The sequence below is a fragment of the Helobdella robusta genome, assembly GCF_000326865.2.
Source record: "Helobdella robusta unplaced genomic scaffold HELROscaffold_14, whole genome shotgun sequence".
Taxonomy (NCBI): domain Eukaryota; kingdom Metazoa; phylum Annelida; class Clitellata; order Rhynchobdellida; family Glossiphoniidae; genus Helobdella; species Helobdella robusta.
In genome coordinates, this window is record NW_008703782.1 from 960,259 (window position 1) to 985,258 (window position 25,000).

The 25,000-nt window shown below is 31.8% G+C and overlaps 2 protein-coding genes across 2 annotated transcripts; both read right to left on the reverse strand.

The window, feature by feature from the left end:
• Nucleotides 1-1,899: 1,899 nt before the first annotated feature.
• Nucleotides 1,900-12,778, reverse strand: HELRODRAFT_168751 (hypothetical protein; the record flags this gene model as incomplete). The annotated part of the gene is made up of 18 exons (XM_009014614.1): nucleotides 1,900-2,198; nucleotides 2,368-2,745; nucleotides 2,840-3,033; nucleotides 3,116-3,216; nucleotides 3,614-3,745; nucleotides 4,050-4,147; nucleotides 4,460-4,607; nucleotides 4,874-4,972; nucleotides 5,222-5,303; nucleotides 5,542-5,654; nucleotides 5,772-5,843; nucleotides 5,957-6,171; nucleotides 6,625-6,699; nucleotides 7,317-7,401; nucleotides 8,123-8,305; nucleotides 9,034-9,108; nucleotides 11,195-11,261; nucleotides 12,726-12,778. 18 exons carry the CDS (start codon nucleotides 12,776-12,778, stop codon nucleotides 1,900-1,902), a joined length of 2,469 nt encoding a protein of 822 aa, XP_009012862.1.
• Nucleotides 12,779-17,289: 4,511 nt separating this feature from the next.
• HELRODRAFT_168752 (hypothetical protein) lies at nucleotides 17,290-19,751 on the reverse strand (the record flags this gene model as incomplete). Its single annotated transcript, XM_009014615.1, has 7 exons — nucleotides 17,290-17,710; nucleotides 17,806-18,052; nucleotides 18,255-18,376; nucleotides 18,516-18,579; nucleotides 18,730-18,847; nucleotides 19,219-19,380; nucleotides 19,731-19,751. 7 exons carry the CDS (start codon nucleotides 19,749-19,751, stop codon nucleotides 17,290-17,292), a joined length of 1,155 nt encoding a protein of 384 aa, XP_009012863.1.
• Between the last annotated feature and the right edge of the window lie 5,249 nt (nucleotides 19,752-25,000).

Sequence of the window (25,000 nt, forward strand, 5' to 3'; positions counted from 1 at the left end):
AGAGAAAAACATTTTCAAGTCTTTGAGAAACGCAATTATCATAAGTCATGTGAATATATATATATATATATATATATATATATATATATATATATATATATATATATATATATATATATATATATATATTATTTATTCATTCATTTATCTCTTAGAAATTAATTTCAATAAAGATGAACAGTTAAGTTAAATCACAAAACTGTTCAGCTCTTTTTTATGATGAAATTAATAGTAAACGCAAAAATAATAACCTTATATATATATATATATATATATATATATATATATATATATATATATATAAATAATTAACTATAGCAAAGTCCTCAATAATAATCATTTTTTTTATAATTTTTTAATTGACTTTATAATTAATGGATTAGAGCTAAAATAAAAAAATCTTTAATAATCATATTAGGTAAACTTGAAAAAAAAACGCAGTAGAAATCTCTCTCTCTTCCTCTCTCTCTCTCTCTCTCTCTCTCTCTATATATATATATATATATATATATATATATACACATATATGTATAATCAAGAAAAATAAAAAAATCTTTAATAATCATATTAGGTAAACTTGAAAAAAAAACGCAGTAGAAATCTCTCTCTCTTCCTCTCTCTCTCTCTCTATATATATATATATACACATATATGTATAATCAAGATGTCTTTAGCAAGATTCATTCGAATACTGGCTTAATATAAATAGTATATAAATTTTGGAAAATATAAAATTCGACATCTTTGCTCTAATAGAATCTATAATCAATTAGTATAGAATACAATCAATAAGAACCGACAATTGTAACTAGAATCAATTAGAATTGACATTTACTTCTTGATAGAATCGAATTAGATAGAATAGAATGGTATCGAATCGAGTAAAGAACCGCTATAGAAGAAATGGATAACTAACAGAACAGAACATACACAGCCTGTTACAAATAACCTTTTAGAATAAAAATAGAAATATTAATTATAAAATACAGAGAAATTATTGTTAATAATAACAGCAAATACCGTTACTCACCGTTCTAAGTACATTTCACTTGTAACCCTAACCCTAACCTTACTTTTCATAACTATATATATATATATATATATATATATATATATATATATATATATATATATACACACATAGGATGGGTATCAAACTTTTCATATTTTTATATATATATATATATATATATATATATATATATATATATACATAGGATGGGTATCTACATGACTGTAATAATTAGAATAATAATTATTATTTATATCTAGATATTTGTCAATAATAATTAAATTGTGTGGCTATTATGAAATACGTTACTCAGCTTAGCTTATACTATACATGGCAATCTACGAGTTAAGTTACAAAGAAAATATCATTATATGTTACGCACGTATATTTGAGGTACCATATATATGTGTGTGTGTATGAGCTAATAAGAATAGAATTATAATATAATTATAATAAGTAATTAATAAGTAATTATTATAATAATTGCGCTATTTTTTACTACTTTTGGTTAATCATGATAATGCTTGCGATGCAAAAAAAAACATTTTGATTTTAAAACAATTTTGTTGATACTGTGGTGCAAATATATATATATATATATATATATATATGTGTGTGTGTGTGGGTGTGTGTGAACGAAAATCAGTAAATCACTGATAGAAAAGTTAGTAAAGAATTGAAATATAGACGTGTTAATTGATCTTACATGTGAAATAATGACTTGAATAAGTTTCGTGTCGAAAAATTTAAGTAAAAATTGCGATGGCAATTTGAACAAAAGTCAGAACGAAACGATTTTAAAAAGAAAAAAAAAACATTAAGTGGCAAAATTTAGTTAGATAAAAACATTTACAGTTTGGGAGAGAAGAATGTTTAAAAATTTTAAGCTACTTGAAGAACCAAACGAAGAATCCTTGAATGAATACCGCAAACAGAAACACAATAAAATCCCTCTGATCAAACCTGCCGAACGAAGCATGCCTATTTACATTATCATGAACTGAATATGTAGCTGGGCTACTGTTAACGGCTAAGCTTCTTAGCTGACTCTGCATAGCTGTCAGCTGTAGTTGCACGCTCGCTAACTTCTCGGTAGTGTCTTTTTGAACTTGAATAAGCGAATGAACGCTGTCGCCGAACGTCGGGCTGACAATTCCCACTTGTCTCTCATTGGCTGAGGCTTCAACTGTTCACCAATAAAAATCGGAATAAATTTTGATTGATCCACAAACATTTCGTAATTAAGAGACCTATATATTGATATTTATATAAAACGTAATATTATTATTAATATTTATAAAAAACATACTATTCAAGATATTTATGTAGAGAAAAATATTTATGATGTAACTGACCAGCGGATAGAGACGATTCACTATCGCCATCATCTTCCACAGATCTGTTGCGTCGTGTCGCTTCCTCATTCGCGCTCCCAACAACGACAACTGACCTATCAGCGGTCGGATTATTAGGACACATCGACCTCATTTTGATCCTCTTCATTCTATTGGCGCAATCCATAGACGGATGTCTGGAATGTCCGTGATGGGGATTTCCGACTGTGGGCTTTTCCTCCATGCTCGTGATGCTGGTCGTGTGTACGATGGGCGTTTGGTGGTGGGTCTTCGTACTGATGATGAAATCTCTTTCAAACTGTATGACGTCATTCAGTGGGTCCCATGGTCGCCAACTATTTTTCAGGGATGTGTCGATCGTGAAATTCCAATCAATGGCTACATGAGTGTATGCAAATGCACAAAACATATAATACTAACAAAACGTAACCAACATTCGAACGAAACAGAACAAATAAACAAACAAACAAACCAACTAACTCAGCATATTTATAAATCCATTCCCCAGTTATAACATTCCTCTCAAACAAGTTAGGCACCCACTCCACCAGTTTGGCCTTTCTCTCTCGCGCGCTTTTTCTTTGCTCCTCCTCTAGAATGCACTTTTCATCAGTGGCCGTCTGCTGATCGCCGCGCAAGATGGCGTCACTTACGTGGGACCACAGTCTGGTTGGATTAGGCAGAAGTTAGTTAAAACGAACCAACAAATAATTATATTCTACAAAACAAACAAAAAAGTCAAGCAAACCTCTCAGATTCAAAATCAGACTGAGCCTCTAGCAGAATAGTGTACCTCTTCAACCTATTGCATCTTACTTCTTGGGTGGGCTTCCAAAACAATTCTGTCGTCTGAAGGATGTATGTTTTAATTAGTTAATTGATTAATTAATAAATTAGTTTATTAGGGAATAAGAGTGGTGGGGGGTAATTAGTGAAGCAGGGATGTACCTATCTACTTTGTTCTTACTACAGCATCATCATTTATTCATTTATGATTATAAACGACAAAAATGATATGAAACAGTACTGAAAACTTGTTACAACAACTGGAAAGAGACAGAGGGGGAGAGAGAAAGAGAAAAAGAAAGAGAGAGAAAGGAGAGATAGAAGGGAGAGAAAGGGTAATTAACCAAAAATAATGAAATTTCAAATACATATAACAAATAGAAGAGAGAAGGAGAGAGCAAGCGAGATAGAGAGAAAGAGAGAAGAAAGAAAGCGAAAAAAATAGGCAAAAATAACCAACTCCAGTTTTCTTATCCTTGATGGTAATCTCATTATCCCAATGTCCATCGATGCTGGAGAGGGTCTCGTCCCCGAGTTTGATTTTGCCGACGATCCTGTTGCTAGCTTCACCACCGACCAATCCTAAAAATGGCTGTCACATGGTTGGTTGATTGGTTGGTTAGGAAGTTAGGGGAAGAAGTGCATGATTGATTGGTTGGCATTGTTTGGTTGCTATTGATTGATTGATTGATTGATTGATTGATGATTGACTGATTGATTGATGATCAATGAATGGTTAATACAACAATTTATGATATGAACAAACAAAAAATGATCGAAATACTATATCATTGGTATATATACAAACCTCATTCACATATTATCATCATCATCATCATCACCACCACCACCATCATCACCACCATCATCATCATCATCATCATCATCATAGTGACCTTCAACTTGAATTCTATATCAGCCTTATATCCGGTTTTCTCACACTGGATAGACACTTCACCACCGAACTCCATCGTTAAGGTGCCAATCAAAATGCCTGATGGAATGATGGAATGGATGAATGAATAGGTGAATGAATAGATGAATGAATGAATGAATGAATGAATGAATGAATGAATGAATGAACGAATGAACGAATGAGTGAATGAACGAATAAAAGGAAATATAAATAAATATAACCACATAAACCAAAAAAAAGTGAACCAAAACTACAACCACAAACATTACATTGTATCTCAACAAATAGACACACCACAGCAAGACAAACAAACAAACACAAAGACAGAAAATGACAGACACAAAGATACAGACACACAGACAGAGACAGACAGACAGACAGACGGCCAACCTTTACAGTGTGCATATGGCATAGTAATTGTATAATCCTCCCCTCTATTCAGCAGAACCAGACGACAAACACCGTCCAAGATGGCGGACAGGGAATTCCCGTAAAACTTCGACTTTGCCAAAATGCTCCCACTAATGGTGAATCCGTCCTGTCGGTTCGTAATATGGAAAGCCGAAACCGGTGGGTGATGAGAAATCTAAGGAAGGAGTAATGATGATGATGACGATTACAATGATAATAGTAGTGATTGTGATGATGATGATGATGGTAGTAGTGATTATGATGATGATGATGATGATGATGGTATTGATGGCAGTGATAGCTATGGTAACAACAACAACAACAACAACGACAACGATGATGATGACGACGACGAAGATGACTGACAGACATCACTGAAAAAAACAACATCACCTGTTCGGCAATGTAGAACGTTCGACTGCCTGTTTTTGGGTGCTTCCAGAAGCATCTGAAGGTCTCACCCAAAATGGGGTTGTAGGGTTTTTTCAAGCCCTATTGGGGCGATGATAATTTTAACGGGTGACCATCACCTAGGCCGTCCTCGTCGTCATCATACTGTCATTACCCTCGTCATCATCATCACCATCATCATCACCAGCGTCATCATTATCATTACCACCGGCATCACCATCACCATCATCATCATCACCATAATGATGTGACCACCGTCATCATAACGACAGCCACCAACCACAGCAACAAAAACGAAAGTAGCACGATGTACAACAGTCGAATGACCACCTTAGGTTTCTTATAGAACCCAGACAGGTACCATTTTACTACCATCTTCATTCTTGAATACGGGTCTTCGATATTAACGGCTCTGGCGTAGTAGTAGTAGTAGTAGTAGTAGTAGTAGTAGTAGTAGTAGTAGTAGTAGTAGTAGTAGTAGTAGTAGTAGTGATACAAAAAGTTGTAATGTTTGGTTAGGTTGGAAAATGCATTTGTTAATTTCAAACGCCCCATTTCTAATGTCTATAAAGTCAACCTTTCAATAATTCTATTATCATCATTATCATCATCATCATCACCCCACCACCACCATCATCATCATTACTCACTCGGAAAGAAGATCGGCGTGATAGTAATAGTCAGACAGCTTATCGAGAAATGACCTTGGCTCTAGAATGAAGGTCGGCAGAGCTACCCTCGACAGGTCCATACCAGGTCTGACCTTGAAAAATAATAATAATAAGAAGAATAATAATAATAAGAATAAGAATATTATTATTATTTTTGTTATTAATTGAAAAATACGCCAAGAGAATTCTTAAACTCAGCCCCATCTAACCTGCTTGACCAGAGACCAGATGATGCTTTTGTTCTCGTCGGCAACCTCTTCCGTTTGCGAAGCATCCCCAAGCTTAATAATAATAATAATAACAATAATAATAACAATAATAATAACAATAACTAACGAGCCAACCAAACAACCAATCAATCAATCGATCGATCGAACAATCAAATTTGCCTAACCTGTCCTAACTCCTCCTCCACATTTTCCACGTAGGGGCTTTCCACAGGGGGGACATCAGCCACGACGACCCTGGACCCCCTCGAGTCCCTCCCCCCCTCCTCGTAGTCATCGTTATCATTACCTCGCTTGTTCATCTTGTCGTCGTCGTCATCGTCGTCGTCATCGCTGTCCGTTTTGTCGTCGTCCTTGTCTGTTTTCATGTCTTCGTCTAGATCTGTGTGCGCGCGCGTGTGTGTGTGTGCGTGTGTGTGGAAATTTAATGTGATTGGCTGGTTGTTTTTTTGGTTGTTTGATTGGTTGATTCATTAATTAATTGAATGATTTCTTGCTTGATTAACTCATTAACGTATCTGAATCTTTAAATGAATAGATTTCAAAACGTGATAGCGTAACTTTAATCACATGCAATCTACTTTTCAGCCACCATCAAACAAATCATATAGCAATCAATCAACCAGCTTATCATACGATAATCAATTAACCAACCAACCAATCAGCCAACCAACCAACCAATCAGCCAACCAACCAATCAGTTAACCAACCAATCAGCCAACCAACCGATCAGTCAACCAACCAATCAGTCAACCAACCAATCAGTCAACCAACCAACCGCAAATTTTGAAATGTTTTTCGAAATCACTCTCATCCATGAGTGACATCATCATACCACCACTGCAGCCGGGCATTGTAGTAGAGCTGAACGAATCGGCCCGATACGCTGGGTTGACCGACATAATAACGCCTGTGTGTGTGTGTTTGTATGTGTGTGTCTGTGTGTGTAGTGTGTGTGTGTTTGTATGTGTGTGTCTGTGTGTGTTTGTTTGCAGTTGCAATGTATGAATGAATGAACACAAAATAATTATAAATCTATCCGTCAACAAACGAAAAAGCAACCAGCTATCCATTTAACCAACCAACCAATCAACCAGCCAGCCAACCAGTTAACCAGCCGGTTAACCAACCAAGCAATCAACCAGCCAGCCAACCAATAAATGAACTAACCACTGGTATTGTTAGAAGTATGCACAACGTCTCTATTATCTTTGGTCATGGACCTCATCAGCAGGCTGCTGCAATGCAGAGCAAGCTCCAAAGCGTCTATCCAACATTTCCCTAATTTTAGGCAGAGGGGATAAGCGGGGTAAGTTAATGAATACCACACAAAAAAATTCAATCATGCATCTCTCTCTCTCTCTCTCTCTCTCTCTCTCTCTCTCTCTCTCTCTCTCTCTCTCTCTCTCTCTCTCTCTCTCTAACACATACACGCTCAGTCACACAGTTACACACACACACACACACACACACACACACACACACACACACACACACACACACACACACACACACATATATATATACCAGCTGCCTCAGAAGGTGCTCTAAATATGAGATATGATGTTGGAAGTGGTAGCGTTAATGCACCTATACTCTCTCCTCTAGGGCCCTAGTGATGATGATGATGATTGTGGTGATGATGATGATAATGATGGTTATTATGATAATGATGGTTATTGTGATAATGATGGTTATTGATGATTAACAGTGATGATTATGATGACGACAACGACGATGATGAATTTATGATTATCAAATATGCACCAGATAATGAAGATGATGTCAATGAGAATGATGACAGTGATAATGATGATAATAACGACGGTGACGTCATAAATATGACCTACTTTCGTGGCCCAGATTGATTGGTCAAGTGGATGGAAAACTTTGAAACAGAAGCCATCTTTTTTCGACGGCCTCTCAATGACTTCACAGGCGCTCAACAAACAAGTGGCCACCCAGTGGCTCGACTGATTGGTTGGTTGATTGATTGGTCGGTCGGTTGGTTAGTTGGTCGGTTAGTTGGTTGATTGGTTAGTTGATTGACTGGTTGGTTGGTTGGTCGGGTGTCTTTTAATAAATTTTTGAAAAACTGATTAGTTGATTGACAGTCTGAGTGATTGTTTAACTGTGTGATTATTTGATTGATTGGTTCGCTGATCGGTTTGTTGGCTGATTGTTTGATAGATTTAATTAATTTAATTTAATTTAATTAATTAATTAATTAATTATGTCAGTGTCCAAAATGTCAGTGAATCAATTTTAGCCAATCCAATCAATCCAACGACCGATTGACCATCTGACTGACCAACAGACCAACCGACCTTGACTTTATGACTCTTATAAAGCACAAGTAGACCGGGCTTCAGCACGCACCACAACTTGGTCCAACTCTTGAGACTGCCCCGAACTTTCAGCCAATCAGAGAGGACCACGATGGTAGGGTCTTGCAGGGTGCTCAAAAGTTCATTGGTCGCCCTCTTCTTCTCCATCCTGTAGTTATTTTTTTGAACCTGTAAAAAATGTTTTCATTTTATTTAAGTACATTTTACAATTAACGCTTCAGTAATGTTGTATTAGTATGACGTTAACAGTGATAAAATGGTTGCAAAGCTAGCTCAGAGGGCAAAGTGCTTGAAAAATGTCCAGCGTTAGCGCTGCTATTCCACGATGACCGGGTTCTAAGGCAGTCTGTCCAGATATCAAAGACCACCATCAAAAATTATGTGGTTCAAGTGTGTATGTACTAACTTGATGTCTGTCTGTTGTTTTATAAGGATATTGTGTACAGCATATATGTATGTATGAGTGTGTGTGCGTGTGTTTAGCCGCATATTATTTTTATTTATGGGTGCATATCATTATTATTTATTATGCTTGTGTATGAACGTATGAGTGTGTGTGTGCGTGTGTGTGCACGTGTTTGCAGCAGCCTTTGATAAAGTAGGATGGGTGACGGTGAAAAGGATTTCGAAAATATTTTTATATTTTATAATATTTATATATTCGAAAACGAAAATATTTAAAGTATTTTAATGGATTATAAAGTTGAAAGATTAGCGTAACAGAATGAATTAATTAAAATGTTCAATTCAACGTATATTTTAAACAGGATTGATTGAATGAATAAATGAATGAATGAATGAATGAATGAGTGAATGAGTGAATGAATGAATGAATGAATGTGTGAATGAATGAATGAAAATCTATACTTGAAATAATAATCAATTACAAGACATACTTTTAATGATTCTTTCTTAACATTTTTGGCCAGATCTTTAGAGCCAAAACTGGACAACTTGCCAAATTCCAAAGGCTGCAAATTGAAAAGAAGTTAACTTGATTGACAAATAAAATGAATTAAACAAGAAAAAATATTTCAATTAATTAAACCAACCCATCAAAAAATCGACCAACCAATTAACGAAACAACCAACCAGTTATTTAATCAATCAATCAGCTAACAAACGAGCCAGAAGCCTGATAGACAGACAACCAACTACAACAATCGGCCAAACGACTGACTGACCATCTTAAAATCAATTAACCAGCCAATTAGTCAATCAATTAGTCAATTAATCAATCAATCAACTAATCAATCAATCAACTAATCAATCAATCGACCAACTTTGGATGATTTTGCGTCAGTATGACTAGAGTGAAGCGATGTATCATCGTCAGCACCACCTTGGAACGAATGAATAAATGAATGCATGAACGAATGAATGAATGAAGGAATGAATACATGCATGCATGCATGCATGAATGAAGAAATAAAATTCTAATAATAAAAGAAAATCGCAACTATGAGAACAGCAAAAAAGAGAGCAAAAAACTATGAAGGAAACTAAGCAATGATATCATCTCAAGTTAACTTTTACTCATGCATTGGAGAGAAGAGGCATTATTCGACGGTGAAGATGGCGAGCTGTTTGGCAGATGTTGTTGTTGTTGCTGCTGGCCTCCACCAGATAACAGGGATGTGTTGTTGTTAGCGTTGCTGTTGTTGAGAGCAGACGACGAAAGCATCTTACTCGTCAGGGATTTGCCAAATTTTATAAATTCATTCTCTGTAATTTTTTTTCAAGTTTTTTTTTTATTTAAAAAATATTTTTTGATTTATTTTACTATAAGTTATTTATCAATCGACAAACAATCTATCCATCAATAAAAAATCAACCTATAAATCAGACACTAGCAAACATACAGACATACATCTCATTCTAAACATTCTAAATAATTACGCGATTAATTAAATAAATGAAATGACAAAATACACAAACACACATACATTAACACACACGCATGCACACACATACATACATACACGCACGCACACACCCATCTAGATAAAACTATTGTTATGATTGTAGTAACTAACTTTCTACCTATGACTCAGATAAACAAAATGACTTAACAATACATCATTGTTATTTTTTTTTCTTCTAGTACAACGTATATCGAAATATTAAATTTCATTGATTTGTAAAAAAATTTTAACTTTTGAAAATTTTAAATTAAAAAATATTAATGATTGATCAATCAACTAACCAACCAATCAATCATCCAACTGACTAAAACTCATTAATCAAACTAGTCACACAAAAATTAGCAATGAAGTAATAATTACAATAATAAAAGTAATAATATAATTATAATAATAACAAAAGTAATTATGATAGTTCAAATTAAACCAACCTTTACCAGGCATTCCTTTATTATTTGTATGCATGAAATTTGAAATGCACCATAAAATTATCTTTTGATTAATTTGTTAATTAACTAATTGATTGGTTTATTGATTAACTTTATTTATTGATTGATTAATTAACTAATTAATTTATTTGTTTATTTCTTAGAGTTTGAAGATGATATAAATGTCGATGTCAATGTCGTAGATGTTGTATTTGAGGTTACTTGTAATTTTGTCTATCTATTAAAAAAACTGAAAAATAAAAAGATGATTAAAGATTAATAAATTATATTAATCAAATAATAAATAAATAAATATACATATATACTATCTGTTGGCTTAGTAATCTATAAATCAAAGGTAGGCAAACTATGGCTGTCGAGGCCTTGTTCTCCAAATAAAGGTTATCAGCCAAACATTATGGCAAAAAAAGCAACCACTAATCTTACTTAAAAAAAATTCTCCTGCGGGTCAAAAAAAATTCTCCTGTAGGTCGAAAAAATTTGCTATTTAAATACATATGTGACCCTTCAAAGATAAAATAGTTCTAAATTCGGCCCTCACAGCCAAAAGTTTACTAACCCCTACTATAATACTACTAACAATAAATTGTATAAAACACAATACTAATATTTTTTAAAATGTTATTCAATTATAAAAAATATCAATTACAATTATATTTTATTATATTATACTAAATGGAAAAAACCTGAACAGACTTCTTTGCCATCACATTCTTCTTTGACCTTTGGGGACTATGCAGATGAAGTTTATGGCTGATGGTTAGCGTTGTTTAAAAGTGAATTAGTCAAATTAGTTAATTGGTCAACAATTAGTGAAAATTGCAAATTGCCTTTTTTAAAAAATCTTTTTTTAATAATTGGATCCGGGATCACCTGATTTTAAATTGTGTTGTAATGATAACAATGTAGTAATTGCTAGTAGTTCAGTTTTTAACTTATTTTTTTTAAGTGTTGGCATAACAACCTAATTATTATCATTATTGTCAAATGTCAATCAATTCGAAAAGAATTTAATTAAATTAGTGTTGCTTGTTGTTAGTGTTGCTATGTATTATTTTAATAAAATTTTATTATCTTACTTCTAAGAAGTGTTAGTTACTTAATCTGTTGTAAAACCAAAATAGCAAGAATCCTGTTTGTGATAAAATTTTGTATACACTAATCGTCATATTTCCAAGTATCAAACTATGACATAGGCAAACATTTGAAAAAATATTTTCAACTAATTAATTGCTTTAAAAATAAATAAAACTAAAAAACGATCAACTCATCAACATATAAAATTGATTAAAAGTAAACTGGTAACTAATTGTCAAGCGTTTCATTTCGGGAAAAACTTAATGTTTTTTTAAATAAATACTTACTCGATGACATGTTTACAAGCCGGTTGATATTAAAATAAATTTTTTAATCAATTTAAGGTTATTTTTCACGCAAATTTGTATACGTATTCAATTTAAATCACCTGTATTAATTTATAGAATAAATTAATAAGCTTTTGTAAAATCATAAGTGCTTATTTATAAGAAGCTTGAAAACTAAATTCAGGATTGAAATTTGCATTAAAATCTATATTAAAATGTTTAATGAAAGTATTTATTATAAGAATGGAGGAATTCTAAACTCAAATCGTTTATTGAATATTTTATTACTTTCAAACTTAGTTATCCTGGTAAGATTATTATTAATACAAGATACTTATAATACATATGTATTAAAATATTATACTAACGAAGTAATTAATAAGTATAATGCATAAGTATAATATAAGTTAATATTTCAAGGCAGTAGCGAACCGTTCGTTAAACACGCAAAACATTAATGAAGACTCGTTTGACCTTTATTTTATAATCTAATGGATCAAATTACAAATATATTACTTTGTATCAATTAAAATACTAATAAATAACTATTTTAAAACAATTTTATAGATTAGATTATTGTGTGTATGTGTGTAAATACTAATAAATAACTATTTTAAAACAATTTTATAGATTAGATTATTGTGTGTATGTGTGTAAATACTAATAAATAATAACTATTTTAAAACAATTTTATAGATTAGATTATTGTGTGTATGTGTGTCCAACTGAAATTTTCGACATAACAATTTGTTAAAACTAGATAGCTTCATGCCTTATCATAGGATGTGGCTCCTACTTCATTCACGAGCATTTAGATTTCGTTCCGGATGTACTGGGGACCGGGATTGCCTACCACGCCACCTGTCTTCTGGTGGCAGCTGGATGTCTATTGGCAACGTCCGCCATGTTTGGGATCCTTGGTAGTATGGCTAAAAGAAAAAATATTCTTTTTTTCGTTAGCCTTGCCGTGGTTTTTACAATTTTTGAGATTTTTACCTTTAATTTTGATCTATTTTTGTCGATTTTTCTTAAATTTTTATCAATCTGCTTGAAGATTTTTGTTAAATTTACTTTATATCAATTTTTAAAAATTTCTCTCTCCAAAGTATGTCAGTTTATCAGCGTTGGCGTTCATCCTTTTCGCCATATCTGCATCAATGGCCATCACTTTAAGGAGTTGGGTGAGCGAGATACGTGGTGTTCTTTAGTATAAAATTTGTTATTATTAATTTAAAATAAATCTCAAATTAATTTTATTTAATATTTATTTATTAGTGAATACAAGAATTTTAATTTGATAAATTGATATCAGAGGCAAAAATAAACGATTGAATTTGACGGCATGCTAAAAAATGAATCAATAATAACACAGCAATAGATCGTCATCCAATCATTTATCGGTCATATACTCAATCAGTCAGTAAGTTAATCTATCAATCAATCAATCAATCAATCAATCAATCAATCAATCAATCAATCAATCAATCAATCAATCAATCAATCAATCAATCAATCAATCAATCAATCAATCAATCAATCAATCAATCAATCAATCAATCAATCAATCAATCAATCAATCAATCAATCAATCAATCAATCAATCAATCAATCAATCAATCAATCAATCAATCAATCAATCAACCAACCACACATATCAATCACAAAGGCAATCGGGCCTAACATGGAGACGTACATGTCAAACGTTCTTAAATACAAATACGGCCTTCATTCCTATGAGGAATTAACCATGCATTGGGATAGAGCTCAGGCCAAAGTTGGTTTTTCGTTATTTTATTTTTGTTTCACATTAATGTGTTTTTTGTAATTAATTAACACACGCATGCACATGCAAATAAACACATACTGACGTTCTTCATTAATCAAAACTAACTAACTCACATACACACACACACACGCACACACACGCAAATATGTATATATATATATTGTCTGAAGTTTGCTTCTTCATACACACACGCACACACACGCACATATGTATATATATTTACACACACACGCACGCACATACAGTGGTACTGTTGTGGAACCTTCGATGATGGTTGGGGTGTCTACAGGGGTTCCTCTTGGTACTTTCAGAATAGAACTAATCTTATTGGCTAGCGAATAAAAATTCTCAATATTTTTATCAATTTTTTTTAATGTCATTAATTTTATTTTTGTTAAATTATTTTAATTATTTAATTACGATTTTAAAATAAAACTGTCAGACACATATTTCAGTAACTAAAATGTGAAAAAAAGATCTAACAAACAAGAATAAAAACAACAATGACAAATAACAACAACAATGATTAATAACGACAATAGCTACAAATAACAATAGCAATATATAATAATAATAATAACAATAATAAAAACATAGAACAAACAGGTCCATACGTGCCAGCGTCCTGCTGCCTAATGGACCAATATGGATCGTATTTGAACTTACAAAAGTGCACGCATTATCGTCTGGGACCGCCAGGAATACAATCCGGACTGCCCAACACATACATATTCTCTAAAGTTAGTAGTACACGATGACGTCATCGTATCGTACGTTGTGACGTCACAAAAGATCAATCACAAATAATGAGAACAATATATGATGCTTCATACTTGTAAGGGTTGTTATACAGCTGGCTGGCATTTTGTTAACAACATTGCCGGGTTCCTTCTCATCTTGTCAATCTTACCGGCGTCTGCACTGGTAATTTTTATTCATAATTATAAATAATATTAATTTTAAATGATAATTATTAGGAATAACAATAATAATAATATAATAATAGTGATCAGAGTTTCATCGTCATCATGTATAATATATAGCAGGGGTGGGCAAACTTTTTGTTGTGAGGGCCACATTGAGAACTATTTTATCACAAAAGGGCCGCATATGTACTTAAATTTCAAATTTTTTCAACCCGGGAGAGAATTTTTTTTTAAATTTGTGGCTCTTTTTTTGTTCATTATGTCTGGCTGATAATAATAAATAATAAATAACCTTTAATTAAAATAGACAATGACGACAATAATAACAAACACAGTAGTTTATTTAGCGCTTTGTTCTTTATTCCATGAAAATAAAACAAAGAACAATCGAATAAAATTTTTATTTTTTGAAAGTTATTTTTACTCTAAAAAAATCACCCAGATGTTTGTGATTCATTTGGCTGTCTTTGCTTCATGTGCTCTGGAGAAATAGGAATAATAATAATAATGGTAATGGGAACAGATCTTTTATTTTTCAAATAATAATAACAACAACAATAAAAATAATAATAGTAAACAATAAATATGATAATGAAACGAAAACGCAGTAGTAAACCCACTCAGCGCTCATCAACCTCTTGTCTGGAAAACAATAAATCACTTATTTTTGGATCCATCTACGTACGTATCTTGCACGTACACACACACATACATACACGTACACACATACGTATATACACATACATACATACACACACGCGCGCATAAATATATATATATATTATTTCAAGTAATGTATTTCTTAGTATTATATTTGTATATATCAAATTTTTTTCAATGATCCTATGTTACTATGTATACTGCATAAGTTGATCAATGTCATGCCTTATTACATACGTGCCACACACGCACACACAAACACAAAAAACACACACAAATACACACAAACACACACACACATACATACCACACAAACTTCCTTGCATTCTGTTACTTATCTTTTTTTCAATTTTTTTTTTCATAGATTTGCTTTAGTAATCAGTATTTCTGTTCATTTTAAAGTAATTTACCGTTCGTTTTTTAACTTATAACGAATTATTATTATTATTCTTATTGTTGTTATTATTATTAATTTTATTCTTCTTATTGTTATTAGTTGTCAATTATAACTTTTTAGATTTGAGAAAATAAAAACTAAGTAAACTCTATCCAAAATCGTAAATGGTAAAACATGGTTTCAAAAGTTTGAAATTAATAAAACGAAAATAAAAGTAATAATAACGAAATAACAAAAAACTAACGATAATATAAATAATAATAATAAAATTTTCAATATATTTTTGCTGTGATAGATATAACAAAAATAAGCGGTGAAATAGTTTTCATAAAAAAAGCATTCTTAAAAATCAGTTGAAGCATGAATGAATGAATGAATGAACGATTGAATAAATGAATGAACGATTGAATGAATGAATGAATAAATGAATGAATGAATGAATAAATGAATGAATGAATGAATGATGGAGAGAGTGTGGAGTTGAAGAATGGCAAAAAAGCGTGACATGCTTTGTGAATAGCCACTAAATGAATGAATGAATGGATGAAAGAATAAATAAATGAATAAATGAAAAAGATAACCTTATGTCGATGAATGAATATCATGATTATCTATAATGATATCATCATATATATCACATAAGAAAAACAAGATATTATTTATTGTACACCAAAAATATCAAAAATATAAATATATCTATAAATTCTCCAAACAATATCACCATTTTTGTCAATTGAAAGTATAAAAATCAAAATATAACAATTTTTTCAAATTTTCAATAAATTTAAAAACAAAACATATATAAATAGCAGTATGTGTGTGTTTGTGTGTGTAATATATAACTACTGTGCAATAAAAAATATGTTTAAAAAATATGTATATGTTTGTATGTTTTGCGTGTATGTATATTTGTATATGTGTGTATTCTTGTATGCACGCATGTATATGTTTGTTTGTATGTATGTGTCTGTTTGTTTGTTTGTATGTATGCTTGCCTGTATGTGCTCATATTATCAGCAAGTAGGATCTTACATAAATATATTAGCAATCATTGCAATGTTATGTTAGAGTATTTTAAGCATTCCATATACCAATGAGCTAGCATCATAAGAGCCAACAAACATGCTCGTAAATAAGAATCGTCACACACACACACACGCACACACACACATACATACATACCGACCTTAGTTTAAACTTGTTCCCAATTTAGATTAATAAATACATACAAAATAAAATAAAATCAATAAAATAAAATCCCCCTAAATGAATATGAAAATATATGAGGCGCATGTAAAGTACAGTACACATTGCAGACCTCAACAGCAGTAAGTATACTTAATTACTAATGGCAAATTAATGTTTTATGTAAGATATGAGGTATAAACAAACAAACACACACACACATAGACATACATGCATACACACACACACACACAATATATATATATATATATATATATATATATATATATATATATATATATATATTGTGTGTGTGTGTATGCATGTATGTCTATCTGTATGTGTGCCATGCAAATAACTATATCACAATTAAATTCAACCAACTAATCTCAAAACTAACTTTTAAAAAGCATCTAGAGTGTGACGCCAACAAATTTATCAATTTAACCGAGAAGCAAAAAATTTATAAGTTAACTTTCAAAAACTCAATAACATCAATAGCCACTCTCTTAGGTAAGTTGTAATGCTCATTCCAGAAAACTAGGCCATGGAAGGCTCCATTGTAATTGACTGCTTTCACGGCATTTCCGTTCATTTTCAAGTACTTGGCATATAAGAGGGCCTCGTCTCTAAGGATGTCGTGTTCGGCTGTGCCGACGAAGGCTTTGGCCAGTCCTGAAAAATCTTTCAGCATGAGTGGCGCAAAATGTGGATTCATGAATGTGGCTTTCAGTTTCGAAACGACGTCTACTGGGAGTTGGATGTTCGGTTGTTTTATTTTTGACTGGAAGTCCTCGACATCCGATTTGTTCAGTGGCAGGCCCAGCGACTTCCAGTCCAACAGTTTTCCATGCATCTTCTTCTCATCAATGACATGGTAATGACTGTTGTTTGGGCACGTAGGGTCAAAAGAATTCTAATAAAACATTCATTACAAAGTAACATTAATTAACATAAATAATGAGATTAACTAAGTGACCTGGAGTGCATGAACTGGTCAACATAATGATGACCATCATGACCTAGGGCATACCACAGCCAAAACTCGATCATGCTGAATTTGGGCAAGATCTCATCCAGCTCATTATAATAATAAGATGGAAAGTCAAAGTTGTAGGCTTGCAAACATGGGGATAACAACACTTGGACCTTATTCTTCCAGGGAAGAGCGGAGTCACGCATTCTGATTGACATTGCCGCCGCCAAGTTGCCTCCAGCGCTGAATCCTTTTGGAAAATTTAAAATTTTTCAAAAAATGGTAAATTAATTAAAATATTACTACTACTCACTCCTATCATAAGTATCAATGTTTGTGCTGCCACTGCTACTACTACTTTTAATGCTACTACTACTATACTGCTGCTATTACTACTACGTAAAATTATACTACAACTATTACTACTACTTCTCTTAAAATCGAGCCCCCACCAGCTAATGCAATCCTGAATGGATCGACGTTATATTTGGCGGAATTTTCAAAAAAGTATTTGGTGGCCTCGAAGCAGTCATCCAGTGGGGTGGGGAAGGGGTGTTCTGGGGCCATTCTGTACCTGAAAATAATAATAAAATTCTGTTTTTTCAGTATTACACAAATAATAAATCACAGGAAAATATAAAAAATTCAAGTTTCATCTAGAGGACCAAATTATAAAAGTAAAAAAAAAGGTATGTGTACTGCATTGTACTAACTCAACTGAAATAATAGTCATGTTCAGAGCTTCGGATAGCACTGCCAAGAATTCCAAATTATCACCTAAAAATAGTGAATTTTTTTATTTAGTTTTTTATTTTAATTTATAAATAATTGAATGAATGAATGAATGAATGAATACAATTTGGAACAATTCAATTAGTACAGAAATAAAAAAAGACCAATTTAGTGAATTTAGTAAGTAAGACCAACTTGCTGTTCCAAGGACCCAGCCCCCACCGTGATAAAAAACCATTCCAGGTCCATAATCATCTTTCTGAAAGGGCTCTATAATAATGACCTCCACTCCATTAAAATTTTCTGTATGAGTCTTGGGATTATTTAGTTTTTTTTCTATTTTAAAAAATTGAGTATAAAGAGAACTTTATATGAAAAAAAAAATATGTGCGATAAATTAATGTTTTTTAATTTAAAAATATCAATATAAATTCCTCACTAAAATTCCAGGCGGTTTTGTAATAGGAAACAACATATGCAGAAAATTAAAAACTTTTCTCCATAATACAACCTTGTGGCCAAGGCCTATGTTTTCCCCAAAGCTTGTCTACAAAACAATTATATTATTTATAGTATTATTATTATGAATAATTTAAACTAAAAATATATCTTTGAAATTGAATAAGATTATAAATTATAAACATAAATAATTTTTTACAATGTAAAAATATAAAGTTTACGTACTATCATTCTGCTAAGCTTTGAAACAGCATAGATCATGATAACTTCCTCTCGCTGTTCTAAGTTTTTGGGTACGTGAAAATTTGCATTCCACCAATATGCCAGGTAAACAACCAGGAGGCCAAAAATAACTAGCAGACGTTTATTAGTTAGGACCGCCATTTGCTGATGACAGATAAAGGATAAGTTAGCTAAGCTTCAATAAATAAATAAGTAAATAAATAAATAAATACCAACTTAATTACTACTACTACTACTACTACCAATAATAAAATTTACAAGCCGAAAAAAGAAGCTTGCAGAAAAAAAAGCAAGATGCAAGAAAAAAAGCTAGGAGCTTTTTTTTGTGCATAATGATGATCATCATAACATGAAAAATGGTCAATAATTAAAATAAATATATTATAAAAAATAAATATTACTATTTGATGAATTAATAATAAAAAAAATAATAAGATCAAAGTAAAAAAATGATCTAAAAACTAACCTTAACAACACCGAGCGTCCAGGCTAACCTTTGAAAAGTGCATTGCCATCTTAGCATAAAAAAACTTTTGGAATTCCCCAAAGACTAATTCTACGAAAAAACTATTTTCCGTTGTGAATTAAACAGTTAACACAAAAATTGATCAATAATATCTTTTAGACATGGGAAAATGCAATTTAAAATAACAACTAATAAAAGCTTATCAATTATACTTCAAAATAATGCAAAAATTGCGGCGAAAATCTCATTCATTCATAAAAAAATCATTTTGCGAGCATTTTTCCATCATTGCTTCTCTACATGTACGCATGTAGCTACACGTACGTACATTCATACAGCATATTCATCAACGACGATTCGCTACGCAGCTAAACAATATCAATAATAACAACAATAATAACAAAAGTAATAACAATAATAAAACAACGACAATAACATTAACAATACTAATGTTAATGACAATACTACAACCATTACAACCGCTGCTACTGCTGTTGCAGCTACTACTACTACTACTACTACTACTACTACTACTACTACTACTACTACTACTACTACTACTTTTATACTATTACCAGTGATGATAATTTTAATAAATTTATTTTTATTCAATATTAAATTTATTTTTATTAATATTAATTAATTCAATGGCATTGCACGCAGATGGGATGATGAAAATAAATATAATAGTTAATAATAATCATAATAATTTCATTTATACAGACTGACTTGACATGTGTTATATATATTGTACATATGGGTATGACATATGTCATATATATATATATACATATATATATATATATATATGACTAATATATATATATATATATATATATATATATATATATATATATTCACACATGTGTGCTTGAACTCGTGTATGCATTGGGTTTTAGAGCAAGAATTTATTTATAGATACCATCATAAGCGTACAACACGTGTTTTTGCGTGCGAGTGTGTATATGTGAGTAAATATTTGGGTTTTTGTATGTATGTATGTGTGTATGTATGTATGTTTGTATGTACATACGTACGTATGTATGTATGCATATATGTGTGATGCATGTATATATGTATGTATGTATATTTGTATGTATATATATATATATATATATATATATATATATTCACATAAATTTGGGTTTTTCGTAGATATATATATAAACAGATTTTTGTCATAGATTATTTATAATGATTAAGTAAGGAGCAATGCTTCTTGGTGCTTTTTGTGTTAATTTGTAGTGTAATTAATAATAATAATAACAATAATAATGATAATTAATAATAATAATAGTAGTATTAGTAATAAATAATAATAGTAATAATAAATAATAATAACTGAATTGGTGCTAACAGTTTCGAATTACATATTAATATTCCCGTGAAAGGCTATCTTCATCAAAAAAGTATTTGATTGATGATGATAATGACGGAGATGTGGTGGTGGTGATGATGATAATGATGATGATAGTGGTGGTGGTGATGATAATGATGATGGTAGTGGTAATGATGATGATGATGCTGGTGGTGTTTTTAAAACTACTACATTCATTCACTTCTCTGTCAAATAACCTCGTCTCAGTTCATTCAAATAAATTATAAATACTTGTTCATCCGCTCTTACCTTCATTTTTTATTCGTCAATTTATTTATTCATTCATCTGTTCGTTCGTTTGTTCATTCATTTATTAACTCGTTCATTCATTCATTCATTCATTTGTTCGTTAATTTTTCGTGTAATATTTTGTTCTTGGGTTGTTGAATTAACAAATCGAAAACTATCATATAATTGAATGAACTATTGATTGAATAAATGATGAATTAACAAACACACAAATGAATGAATGAATAAATGAATGAATGATGAATCAACAAACAAATGAATGAATGAATGAATGAATGAATGAATGAATGAATGAATGAATGAATGAATGAATGAATGAATGAATGAATGAATGAATGAATGAATGAATGAATGAATGAATGAATGAATGAATGGCGAATCAACGAACCAATGAATGAATTACGGTTGTCTGAATTCAAAGACTAATAACTGAAAGAACCAATGAATTCCAAACAAACAAACAAACAAACGAAATGGCAAATTCACCGACCGACGATCAGACTAAATTTATATCCGTGATTAAAATAAATTGCTTAAATTCACTCGTATTTCTCCATTTTTACGTAGCTTAGAGGTCCACACGTTTCGCATGCCGTACAAACACATCTTTTATGTTATATTCCCGATGCACTCGAACCCAGTAACCACACACTGAAAACGACGCGTCACATGGCACTTCTACCGTCTGAGCTACCACTTCAACTGATAAAATACACAGAGACAAATTAAGTTTACTAATAATTAGATAATTAAATAAATAGATGAAAGTTTATTTAACATTAATTTATCTAAAATTTGATGTTGTTTATGTATGAGTAAGCCTTCAAATAGACTTTTTAACCAAACAAGTGAAATCAATACACACCCACACAAGCGCGCACACGCACACACACACACACACCCGCACACACACACACCCGCACACACACACACCCGCACACACACACACACACCCGCACACGCACACAGTTTCTTTCTCTCTAGCTCTTACACGCACACACACACACACATATATATTATACATAGATGGAGTATTTTACTCCATTCCAATTACATAAATCGTTATTTTTTACCACTCTTTTCCTCTCTCTTTCTCTCTCTCTTCCTCTCTCTCTTCCCCCCTCTCTCTCTCTCTCTCTCTCTCTCTCTCTCTCTCTCTGTGTCACTCTTTCTCTCTCAGTTTCTTTTTTTATTTCTTTTTCTCTCTTCCTCATCTCATTTCTTATCCACTTTTCTTAAATTGTGATTTGGTGATATCATAATACCGAATTCAAATACACCCAAATACTAAGTATTATTGCATACTGCATATACCCCCCCTCTCTCTCTTTTTTTTTCTCTCTCTCTCTCTATCTCGTTCCATCCACTCATATTTTTATATGTTGAATTGGCTATGTTTGCATGCATTCATTTTGTAAACAAAAAATATTTAAACAATCTGCCACACATGTATATAAATGTACAGACAGAGAAATAGTAAGAGAGAAAGAGAGAGAAACAGTGAGAGAGAGAGAGAGAATCTCCTAATCTGAACACGGTATAATATTTAGCGTTGGATTGTATACACATTGACAACATCACATCCATTGTCAGTTCTTCATTGCAAGTAGAGTCAATATTAAAATATAACGATACGAAGAATATTATTTAAATAAATAAATGTATATTTTTTAATGATAATAACCATAGTTAACAAATATTTAAGTTGTTTGAGTTCGTCTCTCTTTCTCTCTCTCTCTCTCTCTCTTTCAATCTATTTCAATTTTTGTCTCTTATATATCTTTTAATTGTTTTTCATTTTTCTTTTTTCCCTGCTCTCTCTCTCTTTCTCTCTCTCTCTCTCTCTCTCACTTTCTCCTTTTTTCACACATTCTCTCTCTCTCCTTCTCTGTCTAACTTACTTTCTCTGTCTGTCTTTCCTTCTCTCTCCCTTTCTTTCTTTCTTTCTTTATCCACCCTCATTTCTAATTGGTGATATCGACAATTATTTATTGCGTAAACAATCTGGATTTGAAATCACTCGTCTGCTTATCATTAATTCCCGTTAGTATTTTTAAACATCTCTCTTTCTCCATCTCTCTTTCTCTCTCTCTTCTCTCTCTCTCTCTTTCTCTCTTTCACTTTCTAAGTTTCTCTTACTTTCTCTTACTTTCTCTCTTTCTATTTATTCTTTTTTCTCTCTTTTTCCTTTTTATATTATATTTCTCTCTCTATTTTTTTAGTTTTTTCTGCGTGTTGCCTAATTTTTACAACTGTCTCCTCTTAATCAGTCTGTCTCTTTCTATCTCTCTCTTTCTCTTTCTCATTCTCTCTCTCGTTCCACTCACATTTTTTAACACTTATCTCGCCAAGTGGCATTCTTGTCATATCAGTGCGCTCATTCATTTTTGTTTGTTCCTTCTTTCTTTCTTGTTTTTTATGTGCTTTAAATTCATTCATTCATTCATTCATTCATTCATTCATTCATTCATTCATTCATTCATTCATTCATTCATTCATTCATTCATTCATTCATTCATTCATTTATTCATTCATTCATTCATTTATTCATTCATTCATTCATTCATTGAAAATAAATGAATGATTTATTTATTATTTAAACTGAATTATTATTATTATCATTATTATCTAACAAAAAACTTTAATTGCTCAGGTCTGCGATTCTTTTTTTAATTCTCTTTCCTTATTGGTTGATAAAAATAGTCCATTCCAAGTCTTCAATTGATTGCTCTAACTTTTTAATATTAAACAGACATTATTGATGTTAATAATGATGATGATGATAACAATGATGATGATGGTGATGACGATGATGATGATTTCAATAATGTTCCTTAGATAGTGTACCTACTGCTACTATGACGTTGTGACTTGATTCGCCAAAAAAAGAAGGTCATCAGCCAGACATTATGACCAAAAAAAGAGCCACAAATCTTAAAAAATTCTCTCCGGGTTGAAAAAATTTGAAAATTTGCTATTTAAGTACATAAGCGGCCCTCCAAAAGTCAAATAGTTCTTAATGCGGCCCTCAAAGCAAAACGTTTGCCCGCACTTGTCTTATGATAAAAGATATCTTTAATTTTACCATTACTCAAACTTGCCACACATTTCAATAATTTACTGGTATGTGTGTATGTGTGCGTGTGCGTGTGTGTACATTTTTGTCTATTTAATCGTATAATTCGCCGCGAATTCGATAAAACGTCACATGGAAAGGAACAGCGCTATATAAATTTTAATCGATTGGCTGAATGATTGAAAGAGAGCAAAAGAAAAATAAGTGGAAAAATAAAAAAGAGAAAGAAAAAGTTAGAGATAGAGAGAGAGAGAGAGAGGGGAGAGAGTGAGAGAACTTCAAAGCGTCGCTCTTTGTGTTATACAAGAGAAGAAACATTTTTATTCGGTTTTTCAATCATTATTTTATCCAATTTTAGATATTATTGTTATTTATTATTATTATTTGTTGTTATTGTTATTATTTTTATTGTCATTTGTTATAATAACTGTCTTTGAATAATGGGGCCATTATTTTCTTTGCATTGAAATTATGTAGAAATGATGATGACGATGACGATGGTGATGATGACGATGGTGATGATGACGATGGTGATGATGACGATGGTGATGATGACGATGGTGATGATGACGATGGTGATGATGACGATGGTGAT